The sequence below is a fragment of the Rosa rugosa genome, chromosome 3, assembly GCF_958449725.1.
Source record: "Rosa rugosa chromosome 3, drRosRugo1.1, whole genome shotgun sequence".
NCBI lineage: Eukaryota > Viridiplantae > Streptophyta > Magnoliopsida > Rosales > Rosaceae > Rosa > Rosa rugosa.
Window position 1 is genome coordinate 702,930 of NC_084822.1, and position 19,299 is coordinate 722,228.

The following is a 19,299-nucleotide window of genomic DNA, read 5'->3' on the forward strand; positions in this document are numbered from 1 at the left end:
ATTAACCCAATTTTATCATATCATAAAAAGCAGATTTAGTAGACTGACTTGTATATAATGTATTAGCAAATAATAACTAAAATTGTTCTTGTACTAAATCTCTTACAATATTTTTGGTCAAGACAAGTTTGACGTCTTCAGGAAGCCATAACCTACTGCGCCTGCCTGGCTCATTAGTAGATTCCCGGCGGACAATTTCCCGACCCATTTCTTGGAGCAAATCGTGCATCCATAGTCTTCCATATGAAACAGTCAAGAGAGATCTTTCCATAAGAACTTTTATTCCAATAGTCGCAGAAACATCGCAACTGATCAGTACTTCTGTTACTCGATCTTTTTCTTCTCCACAAAAGAAGCATGAAATGTCTAGGAATATTTTCTTCTCTTCATCATCTAGACCATCATAGCTAGTCTTAAGTATGTCAAAAATTTCCAAGTTACAAACTGTTCCTAGTTTTCTCAATGCACTGTTCCATTCACTTAGATCTCTTCCATACAAAAAAGAGCCCAGTACTTCAAGAGCTAAAGGGAGACCTTTGGCATAATTTATGACATATTTAGACAAATCAAGAAAATCTTCTTCAGGGTACCTTTTTTGAATGCTTTCCAGCTGAAAAGCAGAAGAGAATCCTCATCATTAAGTTCCTCAACCTTCAATCTTCTCTCCACTTCATGTTCGATCAACAAATGCTCATCTCTAGTTGTGATGAGAACTCTACTCCCTGAACCAAACCACTCTTGGTTTCCTGCCAAAAATTTTAAATGGCTTGAATGGTTCACATCATCAAGAATGAGAAGAACTTTCCTGTGACCTAACAACCTCCTTATTATGGTGGCTCCTTCATGAAGGTCTGATATATCAGCCTTTTTTGTCCAAATCCCAGATAGAAGTTGCTTTTGTAGATTAAGTAGACCACTTTTCTCAACGAAGTCTCTAACATTGGTAAGAAGGAAACTAAATTCAAATTGACGAGAGATTCTCTCATACACCGCTCTTACTATAGTAGTCTTACCAATCCCGCCCATTCCCCATATTCCAATGAATCGGACGTCATCCACCCCTGCACCTAAAAGCAAATTTTTTTTTTTTTTTTTTTTTTTTTTGAGGGCAACGGAAGACTAATCCATTGATGATAAATCATACGACCTCACTCGGTCAAGCATGAAGGGTACAGAACACCCCTCATATTACAACGCATGCTCATGAAGAGAACTAAATCTAAAAGAAATCCAGAAAACTAAAGTCCAAAAGACTAAAAACCTAAAGGAACTGCTGAAAAAACAATGCAGAATTTAAAAACCCCCTAATCCTACACTGCCCCAAAATGGAACCAATGTCCTGAACATCTTGACGCCTAAGACCCTTCTGGTGTACGTCGCAACATTCAACACACCCACGGCAGCATGCTAGGAACAGGTGCAGGATAAAGAGCAGGACAGACCACCCCCAAGAAGCCCAAACCCGACCGAGAGTGAGAAAATAGGGGAATTGGACTAATTAGGCCCAAATGGGCTAATCAGACCCAATTCACTGGACTGCAACTCGGCATGCCATGAAGGCAAAGGGCCAAGACCCGCTGCCCAAACCCTACGTTCCCAAACCCTTGCCGACCGGATCTGGAACCTCCAAGAAGCCGTCCACCACCCCCTCGTCAGTCCGGTGGCCTCCCCAGGCAGGGGGCCATAGCAACCATCGCACCGCCTATCAAAACTGCTCACTGCAACTATCTAGCCCTGCAAACACAAACCAAAGCCTTAGTGGACGTCTCCTCCTCGCCGAGCCGCCCGAAGAAGGTCCGCAAGGATCCGAGCCGCCGTCAACTGATCGTCGCCGGTCGTTACGCGCCCTGACAAAACAATCCGAACCGACGCCGTCTCACGCCGGCGTCGTCTTCAACCCAACAGCACCGCCTCAGAGGAGACTGTTGTGCCACAGTACGACGATGGAACCAGATCTGCAAACTCCAACCCCAGCACCAAACAGCCCGATCCTATCACAAGTCCGACGCCCCCACCAACAAGCCTGCTACGTTCACCGAAAGAAAACGACGCCGGAAGCGCCCTATAGCGTGCAGAAAACCCTCGGGTCGCCGCCGCCCTGCTACACGAAACCCTAGGTTTCGGTATTGTTCACTTAGCTTTATATATTGAGTAGTCCCTACCTAAAAGCAAATTGACTGGCTGCAATCTTGAGTAAATTCCAATTAGATTTTCTGCATAACTGAATGATGTAGGTTGCAGTTTTGTCCATATTACTTCAACAATATCTCTAATGAGCTTTGATTCATACCTACAACACAGAATAGACAAAACACATCAGGTTATTGATATGAAGATTTAGTTTATGAAGATCTCTCTGCGTTGGACTTGATTTCTTTTATATTCTTGTAATGACATTTAAAAAGCCTCATAAGCGTAATTGATTATCTGCCTATATTATTTGTGATAACCTAATGAAGAGCGCAAAAATTAACTATATGTATATTAAAGCAATATAAAGAGACAAAAAGAAAAGAGTACCAGACAAAAATACATTTATTTGTTCTCCTTGCCTCCTATTCATCATCCTTCTGCTCTTATTATTCTCACATTTTCTCCTCAAACCTCATTTAGAAACAAAAATAACAACATTACCAGACAAAATATAAACTACAATATTTTCCTCTCTCAATACTTCAGTAGACAACTACAAAATGTTGCATAAAGTATTCCATGGTACCCTCCATTCTCTTCATTTTCCCAATCCCACCAGTTGAGAAATCAAGTTCAACAAAAGATATTAAGCCCTCTCTATACACATCTATGGGATGTATCAAGCACATGCACTTCACTCCTCCACGCTAATCAATGATGCCAATCTCTCCAATTCAAACCATGACCTTGTTAATTATTACCTGAAAGAAAAAAAGAACTTAAGCGCAATTTCTTGTGTTAGATTCATAATTTCTCCTAAAACAATAAAAGTAAGAACCAAAACTATGATGAAATAATAGACAGAAGTCACTGAACCACAAATCCCATAGATAACTACGCAAGAGTGTATCAGGTATTTTTGCCAGTCCACAGATGCCAGCAAAACAATAAAGACAAGGGGAAAGAGAGGTTCCAATAATTTTTATTTTTTGGACAATGCAAATCCAATAATTTTAAGGGAGCCACTAATAACATTTTTGTTTCGTACTACAGAAAAAAAGGAGATGAGTGACAAAGGGTTGGGGGAGAGGATGAGAGTACATAAAATTAAAAACAAAAAACCATTTGAACTTTGTTCTTATTTTTAACTTTGTTCTGATTTCTAAAAAAGTCGTGTCTCCCTTTTTCTTCCTCTTCAAAAATCATAAACATAAACCTAACAGGTTCTTAGAATTGATAAGCAACAATTTCTCCACATGCTAAAGAACAATTTTTCCCAGCTTGCCTCTCATTCATTACCATCAAGAAGATAAACTAACCTTTCTCAACCTCTCATCTCCTGGTTTTGTCAAGAACTTCAATGTATCTCTTTGGGATCCCATATTGTTCAATCAAGTGTTTTGCCAGATTCTCAATCACTCCACCTTGAACCAGAACCTCCAGCCCCTTCTTACCTAAAGGAAAAACATAAGTGTATCATCAGTAACTCTCGGAAGGAATCCTCATAATGTGACGATAAATATTATCCCCAGACAATCTAACCGACTAAAGCGCATATGGAGTATGGGTAAAATGTTGTTATATGTGTATATATACAAGTATATATGTAAACCATAAATCAATATTAAAAAATAAGTAAATAAAATAAACAAAAAATATACAAATAATCACTTCCATGTCTCATTGAAAAATATATAAATAAAGGCAGAATCTACACGAAAATTTTCACAAATGTTAACCGGTCTAATAAAATACTACAGTCCACATAATGAGTCAAGACAGAAAAGATACTCTCCAATAAAAACTAATTCAGTGTGCATATTTGTGCCACACACCTGGTAGTTCTGCCACCGTTGTACTACAAGCGAACTTCTTTTGCAGCTCTGATGCCAAAGCTTCAGGATCCACTAAAAATGTTTCCAGCCCTGATAACTTGGTCATTTTCTTATTACCTTGCCGCCTTTCTGTCATTATCTGGACTGTTTTCAAACCACCTTTACGAACAACCGAGTCATTTCCCCTTGTCACAACGTGATGGGCTTGCATCCGGTTCACAAATGCTGCTCCTAAGTCTCTTTTATGAATTTCTGTAGGGTACGTTGAACCTTTCTTTATGGCCCCCTTGAACAGTGCATCACACAATATCGCATCCAAAATCACAATGGATTTATTTGTCGGCTTAACCAGGTTTTCCTTTTCAACATATTTAAACACAATGTCAGTGGCATCTGAAGCACTGTAAAGCTCGCCTGTGTCAGCACCTACAGAAGCAAATACTGGATTTACATGTACACTTGGTTTATAGATCTCAGCCACTTCAAGGATTTTGACCGACCGACTTTCACTGACAGCAGGAACACCAGTTTGAACAGCTTCTTCAACTTGTCGTTTCTCTGGCTTGAAAGATGAGTAATCTGGATGGCTGCGGTCAATAGAAAGTAATACAGACTCCTTCTTATATTTATCTTCCTTCACTCTAATCTGCAGAGATGTTTGGGTGCCAACATTATAAAAACCACTAGCAAAGACAATATGGATTTAAATCACAGGAAGCTTAATTCAACCAGTCTCTGTCACTCTCTACTATGGCTATAAACCTCACCCCCTTTTAGAATGTATCAGAGAGTTAAGCTGAGATATGAAAGAGACTCAAAAGTCTTCACAAGTTACTACTAGCAAATACACTAAACTGAAGAAAGTTTAGACAGTGGTCTTCTATTGTATAGATCATTATTAACAAGACTCGGAAGTCTTCACAAGTTAGCACTACCAAATACACTAAACTGAAGAAAGTTTAAACAGTAGTTGTGTATGGATCATTATTAAACTAAACTGACAAAGTTTGCCCATGTCTAAAAGTTTAAACAAACCACGTATACACTATGACTATTAAATACAATGAAGAATCACCAAAAAGAAAAAATACTGCTGAATAATTAGGTAAAGGTTATTGACTATACAACTGGTTATTTAGAACAGAAGATTCTATTGTTTTTTTACTCGTATGTATTAACTTCAGAAAGCTCATAGAAATCTGGCATAAAATACTTTTACAAACATATACAAAGGGAGAATTGGAGGTAAAACCAATAATGCCTTTCCTGATGCTCAAAATCATTTGAACAATTTTGTGTATGCATCTCAAATACTATAACCCAATTCTGCATGAGCCCTGAATATAATAGAGATTTATACTATAACTTGATCAGTAATTGGCAGAAATATAAAAGAAAAATAAAATTTTCAAATATTGTCAAGAATACAGAGCAACAAAACCATGCATTAATACATAAAGGTGCTGACCGCTGACAACACCATAAGGATGTGCAGAATGTTTTCAGAATCAAAACTAGAAAAATACCAATATAGCTAACCCTCAAAATGACTAGGTTAAAACTAAAAAAAGTGGTCACTTATGAGAAAGAGGAAAATGAAAGCATAGCGCACCAATCCTGTAGAACATTTAGCTTGCAACCACTTTGATAATTTCTTGTGTGATGATTTCTTGATGTCTAGTGTGATGCCTGAAGGCCTACAAGGTAAAACATAGTTTGACCTGCAGAACCACAAAACAAATCATGAATTCTTATAAATGAAGTATATGCACAGGGAGGGTAGAGAGAGATCATGCAAAGTTTCACAAAGATTATATCTTTACCATACCATAGAGTGCTTCCGGGCATGGGAAGGTCTTTGTCTTTGACAGTTGTATGCAATGCTTGCAAAAGGCATTTTTCCAAAAGCATGTCCACATCCTCGGCCGAAAGAGGATGTTGATCCTCCCCAGTCGACTGATTAGCAGAATCATCATCTGTTAGCTTCAGATCACCTACACTTGCAGTTACTTCCTCAGCAATCTCATTCCTAACATCAATCGGTGCAACCGAAGCAGAACTTGGTTCAGACTGCACATCAGCAACATCAACATGTTGCCCCATTTCCTTATCATCAATGCCATTCAGTTGATCATGTGATCCATCATTTGCACCATTATATGAATCAGAAATTTGAGCTGATGACAAGGTAGAATCCTCAAAAACAGCATCTTCTAAGAAACCTGCATTTGGCACATAAGGGCCCTCAACTGATTCCCTGAAGAAAAAAAAATATATTCCACAACAATGTTAACCAACAGAAGTTTTCTATGTGTCAATCATATAATTCATATCTCTATGTCAATTCCCACAGATACTTGCCAAAGTAAGTCACCATAATAGTGAGCAATTTTTAAGGCTTTTCCACGCAATCCAGCTTTTAATGCTTCAGTGCAACTCATTGTAGTAGTTCCCACCTGTAAAGATATTGACCAGTAAGAAGATTATGACCTAACTTTAGTTACATAAATAGATGAACCAAGGGTTGTCTCAAAACATAGCATATACTATTTGCACAGAAGCTTACAGCAATGGGAGCTGGATTTCCTGGAACTTTAACCGCCCATGCTTCCCCAGCTATAAACGATGGTAAACCTTCAGCAGGTATGCTGATACCGGGAAACATCAAATCTGCCCCTCCAATAACATATCGAGAAACCTCGCCCCCTTTCAGCATGAAAGAAGGCAAGAGATCAGGGACCTTCCAGAGGGCATAAACTGAAACGGAAAACAATCAACAAAACAAAGCTGTGAATAGCCTGCAGATATGATAGCAGAGCTTCTTCATATTTTCATTGACCCAAAGCAGGAAGTGAGATTAATGAATATGTTATATTGACCCAATATTTCTGTTCCTCTCAGATAGTCTTGAGAGCCCTTTAAGGTCAAGCTAAGACCAACTTCATTGAAAACAACTAACCAGTTAAGTGTGGCAGACCACATACTAGAAAAAAAGGAAAGAAAGGAAAAAAAAAAAAAAAATGCAAGAACAAATAAGGAGAAGAGAACGGAAAACAAGGACATGATACCTGTGGGAAAAATTTCTTTGCCACGGCCGTCAATATCAAAAAACATAGGAAAGCCTCCCTCTATGCCATATACAAGGACTCGATTTTGATACTTTGAAACCTTTATCTCCACCTTGAGATTAATTCGATACAAAATATACAGTAGTCAGTAACTAACATTATATGATGCTCAGTTCCAACCATTCCAAAATAAATAAATCCTATACCAAAACTTGTCCAACTTATTTCTTCTGTAATTTGGTGCAACCTGATTGAAATTGACACTATCTAGGTGGAAAATGGTATAAGAATTATTCCAATGAGAAGCATAAATAACGGAGAATCATACAGGATGTGGAAGGCGTTTTTGCCGGACGGGTAGGATCGGGACCACCCGGTGGTCAATGTGTTCGGGCCGAACGCGGTGGATATTTCGGGGGTTGATTTTCCGGCGACGATTGTGTTTGATCCGTTGGGGGATTTGATCCGTTGCAGGATTGGCAGAAGAGATACTACGAGGGATTGAAGAAACGCGGGAAACAAGCGGAGCTGGTGGTGTTTCCGAACGCCATTCATACTTTCTATGCTTATCCTGAGTTGGATGACTCTTCTGTGTTTATTAACAGAGTCAGGGATTTTGTGCAATCGCAATTAGTTAATGCTACTTTCAGACATTAACGTACGGAGTCATCAATTATATTGTTTTTTGATCTCCAATTTGGTGTCAAATTTTTTTTTTTTTTTCAGGATATATAAATGGCAGTGAAATAAAAGAGACATTCAAAATCTAAATATTGCTGCTTCATCGAGCAAAGAATCAATCACACGCTCACACCGGCAGGGTAGGCATAATTATCCAAATGAAAAATAAGAAGCATCAACTTGCATGTGTTCAAGACAAGAATTCAATTTTTTATTTTTTTTTATTTTTTTTATTTTAAAGAGAATCAAAGGGTTCATGACTTCGTATATAGGTAGTGGATGCCCTAATCACTAAGCTAACAAAAAAAAAAAAAAAAAAAGACAAGAATTCAATTCATTTTCACAGAAAATAAAAAAAATGCATTAACCACTTTTCTGGTCACTAGGTCCTGCCCCGTCAAGCTCAAGTCTTTTAAATCTTTTTGGATGAGGTTCTTCTTCCTCTTCCTGACCTGCACCAGTTGCAGTACTACTAGATGCTGCATCTTCCTCATACACCATATGGACCCCACACTTCTTCACTCGCACAATTTGCTCATCCATTTCTCCCCCCACGTGGAAGCTAGATGTAAATGAGAATTCAAGCTGATAGTAGATATCTTGCCACTCATAGTCAAAGTTATAATCATCACCATCACGGTGCCCACAGAAGAACCAAATGTGATCCAACACATATATATTCAACTTTCCCGTAAACCGTAGACCACAGCGACCGATGAATTCTCCATTGGCCGTCAATGAGCAATGCAAGCCAAACTCAGCCAAAGGCAGTGGTTTGAGGAGTCTATACACGACACACCAGGCAAATCCCTTCCACTTGTTACTAAACCAACCTGGATGCAGCTCTACAGTTATCGAATACCCCACACTTTGGTGATTGTACCACTCTGGTATTTCATTTCCAGGAGCAATAAGGCTAAATAAATGAGGTTTAGAATGTACTGAATGTGGAAACTTAAGGTAGCGTGTTAGCAATGAAAGTGCTGGACTTTTCCAGCTTTCATTCTCCACCATTTTGAAACGGTTAACACTCATCAATTTCTCTATTTGATTGGATAATGTGTCTAATGAAATGCAGTTGCTGAGGCATACACATGAACAAGTTGGAAGCTCTGGCAATGACTGAAGCTTGCAGCACGAATCCAAGTGAAGACATTCAAGTCTAGAGAGTTGCCTGATGCTCTCAGGTAGTCTAACAAATTGATTTTCGCCCAAATCTAACACTGTTAACGAGGACAAGCATCCAAAATCATTGGGGATTTCAGAAAGATTGCAGTCACTTAGATCCAGTTTGGTTAATGAATGCAAACCAGACAAACTAGCCAATGACAATCCTGCCGGGATGTGACTTCTTTTTCGAAATAACTGAAAAGATTTGAACATCATATTCCATGATTTAGGTGATTGCCCTTTACATCCAGCAAGAGATAATTGTTTGAGGTTTTTCAAAAGACCAATAAAGGAGGGCACTTCTCTCATGCCACTTCCACTCACATCAAGCTTCTCCAAACAGGCAACAAGACCGAACTCATCTGGCAATTTATCAAGCTTTGAGCAACCAGAAAGATTGAGATATTTCAGAGATTTTAAGCCACCTACACTGCTTGGAAGACACACAAGATGTTTGCAATCTCTCAAGGACATAGAAACAAGTCCTTCAAGCATGCCAATTGAGCAAGGCAGTTCTCGTATAGAAGTCCCACTCGCATCAACCTTTTCCAAACACACTATATGGCCCAGCTCCTTTGGCAATTTGTCAAGCTTTGAGCAACCAGAAATATTAACAACTTTGAGAGATTTTAAGCCACCTACACTGCTTGGAAGACACACAAGATGTTTGCAATCTCTCAAGGACATAGAAACAAGTCCTTCAAGCATGCCAATTGAGCAAGGTAGTTCTTGTATAGAAGTTCCACTTGCATAAACCTCTTCCAAACACGCTAGACGGCCCAACTCCTCTGGCAAGTTGTTAAGCTTTGAGCAACCAGAAATATTAACAATTTTGAGAGATTTTAGGCCACCTACACTTATTGGAAGACACATGAGATCTTTGCAATCTTCCATTTCCAGCAGAAGAAGTCTTTCAAGCCTTCCAATAGAAGAAGGTAGTTCTCTTATGCTGGTGCCATTCACATGAAGCTCCTCCAAACTTTCTAAATGACCCATGTCATTCGGTAGTTTCTTAAGCTTTGAGCAACCAGAAAGATTAAGAACTTTGAGAGATTTTAAGCCACTTACACTGCTTGCAAAATGCACTAGATTCTTGCAATCTTTCAAGTTCAGCACAGTAAGTTTTTCAAGCACTTCAATCCCTGGGTCAACCTCATACAATCGTGTACAACCTTCCAGAAACAGAAGCTCAAGATGTGGCATACCTTTAAAGTTTGGGGTGTTGACAAGATTCAAAGAGTTGCTGAGTTTAACGGTTTTCAAATTGTATAAACTCTGTCAAGTAAAAGCATAAGAAAATTAGCTTTCATATTCAACAATTTCTTCTGTAAGTAATAAATTATTATGTAATTACTTGATACCTCTATTTCCAACGGAAAATGTTCAATGCAACTATGGCACATGTTAAGTTCGAGTAGCTTCTCAGGGTTGAAATCCGATGGGAGAGATTTCAAGGGATACCCGGTCCAATTAAGAATCCGCAAACTATTAGGAAGACATTCTAGCCCATTCGGTAGGTTCCCATTCTTAATGACAAGATATCTCAATCTGTTCATCATCGAAAAGGATTTAGCATTCACCCTCACCTTTACTCCAAGCTCAATTGAGTCCAGAACAATGCCTTCCATTGCTTCTGTTCCCTATTAAACATCACCAATATAAAATATCAGGGCCAAGAAAATGAGGATATTAGACTACCTTTTCATTAGCAAATGTAACTAAAATTTTCTTATACCAAAATCTCTTACAGTATTGTTGGTCAAGACATGTTTGACGTCTTCAGCTTGCCATAACCTACTGCGCCTGCCTGGCTCATTAGTAGATTGCCGACGGACAATTTCCCGACCCATTTTTTGGATCAAATCGTGCATCCATAGTCTTCCATGTGAAACAGTCAAGAGAGATCTTTCGGTAAGAACTTTTATTCCAATAATTGCAGAAACATCGCAACTGATCAGTATCTCTGTTACTCGGTCTTTTGTCTTTCCGCAAAAGAAGCATGAAATGTCTAGGAATATTGTCTTTTCTTCATCATCTAGACCATCATAACTTGTTTTAAGTATGTCAAAAATTTCCAAGTTACAGACTCTTCCTAGTTTTCTCAATGCACTGTTCCATTCACTTTGATCTCTTCCATGCAAAAACGAGCCCAGTACTTCAAGAGCTAAAGGGAGACCTTTGGCATAATTTATGAAAGATTTAGACAAATCAAGAAAATCTTCTTCAGGGTAACCTTTTTTGAATGCTTTCTGGCTGAAAAGCTGAAGAGAATCCACATCATTAAATTCCTCAACCTTCAATCTTCTCTCCACTCCATGTTCGATCAATAAACGCTCATTTCTAGTTGTGATGAGAACTCTACTCCCTGAACCAAACCACTCTTCACTTCCTGCCAAAAATTTCAAATGGCTTGAATGGTTCACATCATCAAGAATGAGAAGAACCTTTTTGTGACCTAACAACCTCCTCATTATGGTGGCTCCTTCATGAAGGTCTGATATGTCAGCCATTTTTGTCCAAATCCCAGAGAGAAGTTGCTTTTGTAGATTTAGGAGACCACTTCTTTCAACGGAGTCTCTAACATCGGTAAGACGGAAGCTAACTTCAAATTCATGAGAGATTCTCTCATACACCGCTCTTACCATAGTTGTCTTACCAATCCCGCCCATTCCCCATATCCCAATGAAGCGGACGTCATCCACCCCTACGTCTAAAAGCAAATTAACTGGATGCAATCTTGAGTAAATTCCAACTAGATTTTCTGCATAACTGTATGATGTAGGTTGCAATCTTTTACATATATCTTCAACAATGTCTCTAATGAGCTTTGATTCATACCTACAACACATAATAGGCTAAACTTATCAGGTTATTGATATGAAGATTAATTTAGTTTACGAAAATGTCTCTGCATTGGACTTAATTTCTTTTATATTCTTGTAATGACATTTAAAAAGCCTCATAAGCTCAATAGGTTATCTGCCTATATTATTTGTGAATAACATAATGAAGAGCAGAAAAATTAATTATTTGTAAATTAAGGAAATGGAAAGAGTATATGTATACCATTCCTTTGAATTCCACCCAGAGAGACTTGCCACTTCTGTTAGAGCATATCTCCACCTTCGCACTTTCTCTATGCCATCCCGAAACCTTTCTTCATGATTAGTGAAGGCTTCTCTAAAGCTCCCTGTTTGCTTTCGTACATCAGAGGGATCGACATCATAGAAAATTGGCAGCACCGTTTCTCTTTCTTTCATACATTCAAGAATTGTTACAAGTTCATCCAAGCACCATGTTGACGATGCATAATTTTGTGAGAGAACAATGAGAGCAAATCTTGATTCTTTAATTGCAGCAAAAAGTGCTGGAGAAATCGCTTGCCCTTTGTGAAGCTCAGGATCATCCCTGAAAGTTATGATTCCGTGATGATCCAATGCAGTGTATAAATGGTCTGTAAAAGCCTTTCGAGTATCCTCGCCTCTAAAACTCAAAAAGACATCATATTGCCACCGAGGAGGTGAAGAACTCTCTGTGCTCATTTCCAATTGACCCTACTGTCCTGTTGCATAGAAAACAGAAATAATGATGGATTTCTCTGTAAATCCACTATATATGAACATTCATTCTAATAAACGAATCGAATATGAAGTGACAAACATTAGTTGCTTTGCTTTTTGGTGGGAAATTAATTTGATTACAAGTAATTTTGAATAGAAATTCATAAACAATTGGCATTAAAGCCTCTTTTACAACAAATCATCAGCAGAGCTGCAGAAATACTAGGAAACAAAAAATAAACGCCAAATATTATACTGAAACGAATGGTAGATATATAGCAAAACGACGTAGATAAGGAGAAATTAATGGTGTTTTAACCTGAGTTTGGGGTCAATTTGGACTTGCGGTTCAGTCTTCAAATATGGGAATCGCGTAGCAGCAGTACTTGAACAGAAAATATAACAAGATCGAGAAGCAAGCAAGGACGAGACTGAGATCGAGAAGTGTAGATTTAGTGAGATTTTTTTTTTTTGGCAAAGTAGATTTAGTGAGATTAGAGAGACTAGCTGAAAGAAATGGGTGACGATAGATCTAGATCGTGAAGACTTCAGTAGGAGGAGACTCCGGTCTTCAGACTTTACCAGTCAGTCAATGCGATCCCAGTCAGCTGGGGCCCACCGCATTTGTTTTGTTGTTGCAAGCAGACTCGAACCCATGTCAATCGGTCACGTTACCTTTTGACAAAAGAAAGATAAAGGTACTTCCTTTTCCAGTCAAAAGGTGTATAGTGTATGCTAGTGGGGTTGCCTTTAACAAAACCAAGTGCGGATTCCATCGTGTTCCTCGCTCCTTCATGTTCTTTCCAAGAACCTTACTGTTGAGAATGTGAAATCGTTGCACGCATTAGAAAAATAAAACCTTGCAAAAGAGTTTGGGTTATTCCGTTTATTGCCCATTGATTTATGCTCATCATATATCATGAAAATAAAGCGGGTTAGTCCACACGCTAATGGGCACCGCCCATCAGCCATGGCAGCGGTAGTGGGAGTGCGGAGGCCGAACCAGATAAACTGCTACTATGTTTTTTTTTTTTTTTGAAAAAAAACTGCTACTATGTTTGGAAGAGGCAACATCTTTAAAACTTAAAAGCTTAACTGAGAACCAGCCTGAGCGGTCAAGGGTGATTCCAAACTGGATGAGCTGGGAAAGGTTCAGCAGATTTTCCCCGTTCTCTAATATTTTTCTTCTGTCATAAGTTCATAACTAATGATCATCCTTCAATTAATTTTTATTTTTATTCTATGACTTGCATATACAATTATTTGTTCTCCTTGCCTCCTATTCATCATCCTTCTGCTCCAATCCTGTTCTTATCATTCACACATTTTCTCCTCAAACCTCATTTAGAAACAAAACTAAGAACATTACCAGACAAAACATAAACTACAGTATTTTCCTCTCTCAATACTTCAATAGACAACTACAAAATGTTGCATAAAGTATTCCATGGCACCCTCCATTCTCTTCATTTTCCCAATCCCACCAGTTGAGAAATCAAGTTCAAAAAAAGATATTAAGCCCTCTCCATACACATCTATGGGATGTATCAAGCACATGCACTTCACTCCTCCACGCTAATCAATGATGCCAATCTCTCCAATTCAAACCATGACCTTGTTAATTATTACCTGAAAGAAAAAAAGAACTTAAGCGCAATTTCTTGTGTCAGATTCATAATTTCTCCTAAAACAATAAAAGTAAGAACCAAAACTATGATGAAATAATAGACTGAAGTCACTGAACCGCAAATCCCATAGATAAAAGTACATGAGCGCAATTTCTTGTGTTAGATTCATAGTTTCTCCTAAAACAATAAAAGTAAGAACCAAAACTATGATGAAATAATAGACTGAAGTCACTGAACCACAAATCCCTTAGATAACTACGCGTATCAGGTATTTTTGCCAGTCCACAGATGCCAGCAAATCAATAAAGACAAGGGGAAAGAGAGGTTCCAATAATTTTTATTTTTTGGACAATGCAAATCCAATAATTTTAAGGGAGCCACTAACAACATTTTTGTTTCGTACTACAGAAAAAAAGGAGACGAGTGAAAAAGGGGTGGAGGAGAGGATGAGAGTACATAAAATTAAAAACAAAAAACCATTTGAACTTTGTTCTTATTTCTGAAAAAGTCGTGTCTCCCTTTTTCTTCCTCTTCAAAAATCATAAACATAAACCAAACAGGTTCTTAGAATTGAAAAGCAACAATTTCTCCACATGCTAAAGAACAATTTTTCCCAGCTTGCCTCTCATTCATTACCATCAAGAAGATATACTAACCTTTCTCAACCTCTCATCTCCTGGTTTTGTCAAGAACTTCAATGTATCTCTTTGGGATCCCATATTGTTCAATCAAGTGTTTTGCCAGATTCTCAATCACTCCACCTTGAACCAGAACCTCCAGCCCCTTCTTACCTAAAGGAAAAACATAAGTGTATCATCAGTAACTCTCGGAAGGAATCCTCATAATGTGATGATAAATATTATCCCCAGACAATCAAATCGACTAAAGCGCATATGGAGTACGGGTAAAATGTTGTTATATGGGTATATTTACAAGTATATATGTAAACCATAATTCAATATTAAAAATAAGTAAATAAAATAAACAAAAAATATACAAATAATCACTTCCATGTCTCATTGAAAAATATATAAACAAAGGCAGAATCTACACTAAAATTTTCACAATTTTTCACTAAAATCTACACTAATAAAATACTACAGTCCACATAATGAGTCAAGAGAGAAAAGATACTCTCCAATAAAAACTAATTCAGTGTGCATATTTGTGCCACACACCTGGTAGTTCTGCCACCGTTGTACTACAAGCGAACTTCTTTTGTAGCTCTGATGCCAAAGCTTCAGGATCCACTAAAAATGTTTCCAGTCCTGATAACTTGGTCATTTTCTTATTACCTTGCCGCCTTTCTGTCATTATCTGGACTGTTTTCAAACCACCTTTACGAACAACCGAGTCATTTCCCCTTGTCACAATGTGATGGGCTTGCATCCGATTCACAAATGCTGCTCCTAAGTCTCTTTTATGAATTTCTGTAGGGTACGTTGAACCTTTCTTTATGGCCCCCTTGAACAGTGCATCACACAATATCACATCCAAAATCACAATGGATTTATCTGTCGGCTTAACCAGGTTTTCCTTTTCAACATATTTAAACACAATGTCAGTGGCATCCGAAGCACTGTAAAGCTCGCCTGTGTCAGCACCTACAGAAGCAAATACTGGATTTACATGTACACTTGGTTTATAGATCTCAGCCACTTCAAGGATTTTGACCGACCGACTTTCACTGACAGCAGGAACACCAGTTTGAACAGCTTCTTCAACTTGTCGTTTCTCTGGCTTGAAAGATGAGTAATCTGGATGGCTGCGGTCAATAGAAAGTAATACAGACTCCTTCTTATATTTATCTTCCTTCACTCTAATCTGCAGAGATGTTTGGGTGCCAACATTATGAAAACCACTAGCAAAGACAATATGGATTTAAATCACAGGACGCTTAATTCAACCAGTCTCTGTCACTCTCGACTATGGCTATAAACCTCACCCCCTTTTAGAATGTATCAGAGAGTTAAGCTGAGATATGAAAGAGACTCAAAAGTCTTCACAAGTTACTACTAATACACTAAACTGAAGAAGGTTTAAACAGTGGTCTTCTATTGTATAGATCATTATTAACAAGACTCGGAAGTCTTCACAAGTTACCACTACCAAATACACTAAACTGAAGAAATTTTAAACAGTAGTTGTGTATGGATCATTATTAAACTAAACTGACAAAGTTTGCCCATGTCTAAAAGTTTAAACAAACCACGTATACACTATGACTATCAAATACAATGAAGAATCACCAAAAAGAAAAAATACTGCTGAATAATTAGGTTAAGGTTATTGACTATACAACTGGTTATTTAGAAGAGAAGATTCTATTGTTTTTTTCACTCGTATGTATTAACTTCAGAAAGCTCATAGAAATCTGGCATAAAATACTTTTACAAGCCTGTTTTTCAAGCCCCAATGCAAAGAGATTACAAACATATACAAAGGGAAAGAATTTGAGTGAAGATAAAACCAACAACGCCAATCATGATGCTCAAAATCATTTGAACAAATTTGGGCATACATCTCAATTACTATAACCCAATTCTTCATGAGCCCTTAGTACAATAGAGATTTATACTATAACTTGAGCAGTAATTGGAATAAATATAAAAGAAAAATGAAATTTTCAAATATCGTCAAGAACACAGAGCAACAAAACCATGCATTAAATACATAAAGGTGCCGACAGTTGACAACACCATAAGGATGCGCAGAACGCGTTCAGAATCCAAACTTCAAAAAGATCAATATAGATAACCCTCAAAATGACTAGATTAAAACGGAAAAAGTGATCACTTTGGAGAAAGAGGAAATGAAAGCATAACGTACCAATCCTGTAGAACATTTAGCTTGTAACCACTTTGATAATTTCTTGTATGATGATTTCTTGATGTCTAGTGTGATGCCTGAAGGCCTACAAGGTAAAACATAGTTTGACCTGCAGAACCACAAAAAAAGATCATGAGATCTTATAGATTAAGTATATGCACAGGGAGAGTAGAGACAGATCATGCAAATTTTCACAAAGATTATATCTTTACCATACCATAGAGTGCTTCCGGGCATGGGAAGGTCTTTGTCTTTGACAGTTGTATGCAATGCTTGCAAAAGGCATTTTTCCAAAAGCATGTCCACATCCTCGGCAGAAAGAGGATGTTGATCCTCCCCAGTCGACTGATTAGCAGAATCATCATCTGTTAGCTTCAGATCACCTACATTTGCAGTTACTTCCTCAGCAATCTCATTCCTAGCATCAATCGGTGCAACTGAAGCAGAACTTGGTTCAGACTGCACATCAGCAACATCAACATGTTGCCCCATTTCCCTATCATCAATGCCATTCAGTTGATCATGTGATCCACCATTTGCACCATCATATGAATCAGAAATTTGGGCTGATGACAAGGTAGGATCCTCAAAAACAGCATCTTCTAAGAATCCTGCATTTGGCACATAAGGCCCCTCAACTGATTCCCTGAAAAAAAAAAAAAAAATTCCACAACAATGTTAACCAACAGAAGTTTTCTATTTGTCGATCATATGATTCATATCTCTATGTCAATTCCCACAGATACTTGCCAAAGTAAGTCACCATAATAGTGAGCAATTTTTAAGGCTTTTCCGCGCAACCCAGCTTTTAATGCTTCAGTGCAGCTCATAGTAGTAGTTCCCACCTGTAAAGATATTGACCAGTGACAAGATTATGACCTAACTTTAGTTACACAAATAGATGAACCAACGGTTGTCTCAAAACATAGCATATACTATTCGCACAGAAGCTTACAGCAATGGGAGCTGGATTTCCTGGAACTTTAACCGCCCATGCTTCCCCAGCTATAAACGATGGTAAACCTTCAGCAGGTATGCTGATACCGGGAAACATCAAATCTGCCCCTCCAATAACATATCGAGAAACCTCGCCCCCTTTCAGCATGAAAGAAGGCAAGAGATCAGGGACCTTCCAGAGGGCATAAACTGAAACGGAAGACAATAAACCAAACAAAGATGTGAATAACCTGCAGATATGCTAGCAGAGCTTTTTCATATTTTCATTGACCCAAAGCAGGAAGTGAGATTAATGCCTATCTTATATTGACCTCTTTACGGTCAAGCTAAGACCAACTACATTGAAAATAACTAACTAGTAAAGTGTGGCAGACCACATACTAGAAAAAAGGGAAAGAGAGAAGGGGGGAAAAAACATGCAAGACATGCAAGAACAAATAAGGACAAGAGATGGAAACAAGGACATGATACCTGTGGGAAAAATTTCTTTGCCACGCCCATCAATATCAAAAAACATAGGAAAGCCTCCCTCTATGCCATATACAAGGACTCGATTTTGATACTTTGAAACCTTTATCTCCACCTAGAGATTAATTCAATACAAAATACACAGTAGTGAGTAACTAACATCATATGATGCCCAGTTCCAACCATTCCAAAATAAATAAATCCTATACCAAAACTTGTCCCAACTTATTTCTTCTGTATATTGGTGCAACCTGATTGAAATTGACACTATCTAGTTGGAAAATAGTACAAGAATTATTCCAATGACAAGCATACAAAACGGAGAATCATCGAGGATAAAGAAGTGTGGTAAAAACCCAAGTAACAGTGTAAACTCCGGTCTACCTTAAATTGGCAGCAAACTAATCGCAAGTTAAAGATCATGAAATTTTGCAAGAGATGAATATAACACACATATACGGCTTCCTGGAATGAAACGCAGAATCAGAGTGAAACCATTCGCAGCTGGGGAAATGCAAAAAAGCAAGGCCATAACCAATGAAGCATAATGATTCAGAAGGAAAAAGTGGTTAGATAGGTACCTTGGGAGGGAGTAAAGCATCGATATCGGCGTCGGAAGCTCTGGGAAATCTTTCCTTGACGGTCCTCTTGAGCTTCTTCCTGTCAGCCCCTGACAGTCTCTGGTGCGACCGAGCCTCCACTCCCTTCTTGAACATCTCTCCTCTTTCTCTTTCTCTCTCTCTTCACTCCGGCGCTGTTGCTATACAGAGAGAGAAGCTTCTGGTTCTGGTTCTGGGTGCTGAGACAAAAATATTAAGACGGTGGGTGGGCCTTCATGTTCATGTTGGGCTGGCGAAAATGGGCCGAAGAAAGATTGGGCCGGGTAGCATCGGGTTTGTTTTACTCAGGGAGATTCCCCGACAAGGCAATCTAAAGATTCAAGGCTTTATGGCAACACTTTGGCGGTCTT

General features: G+C 38.4%; 2 protein-coding genes and 1 pseudogene across 8 annotated transcripts; all 3 read right to left on the reverse strand.

Annotated features, from left to right (window-relative positions):
* Positions 1 to 67: 67 nt before the first annotated feature.
* On the reverse strand, positions 68 to 2,516 carry LOC133741468 (disease resistance protein RUN1-like; annotated as a pseudogene).
* A 119-nt stretch (positions 2,517 to 2,635) lies between these two features.
* Positions 2,636 to 19,194, reverse strand: LOC133741464 (uncharacterized). 7 transcript variants are annotated; one of them, XM_062169364.1, is made up of 9 exons: positions 18,911 to 19,194; positions 7,037 to 7,148; positions 6,535 to 6,725; positions 6,330 to 6,424; positions 5,797 to 6,225; positions 5,581 to 5,689; positions 3,969 to 4,614; positions 3,453 to 3,587; positions 2,636 to 2,879 (listed from the first exon to the last, which is right to left on the reverse strand). In XM_062169364.1, exons 1-8 carry the CDS (start codon positions 19,043 to 19,045, stop codon positions 3,466 to 3,468), a joined length of 1,839 nt encoding a protein of 612 aa, XP_062025348.1. In that variant the 5' UTR covers positions 19,046 to 19,194; the 3' UTR covers positions 2,636 to 2,879; positions 3,453 to 3,465. The 7 variants fall into 7 exon arrangements, with proteins under 7 accessions (XP_062025348.1, XP_062025346.1, XP_062025347.1 ...); XM_062169362.1 differs by having other exon boundaries at positions 2,636 to 2,894; XM_062169363.1 differs by having other exon boundaries at positions 2,636 to 2,911.
* LOC133741463 (TMV resistance protein N-like) lies at positions 7,912 to 13,005 on the reverse strand. The gene is made up of 5 exons (XM_062169359.1): positions 12,767 to 13,005; positions 11,954 to 12,449; positions 10,636 to 11,725; positions 10,249 to 10,527; positions 7,912 to 10,162 (listed from the first exon to the last, which is right to left on the reverse strand). Exons 2-5 carry the CDS (start codon positions 12,427 to 12,429, stop codon positions 8,081 to 8,083), a joined length of 3,927 nt encoding a protein of 1,308 aa, XP_062025343.1. The 5' UTR covers positions 12,430 to 12,449; positions 12,767 to 13,005; the 3' UTR covers positions 7,912 to 8,080.
* Positions 19,195 to 19,299: the final 105 nt, after the last annotated feature.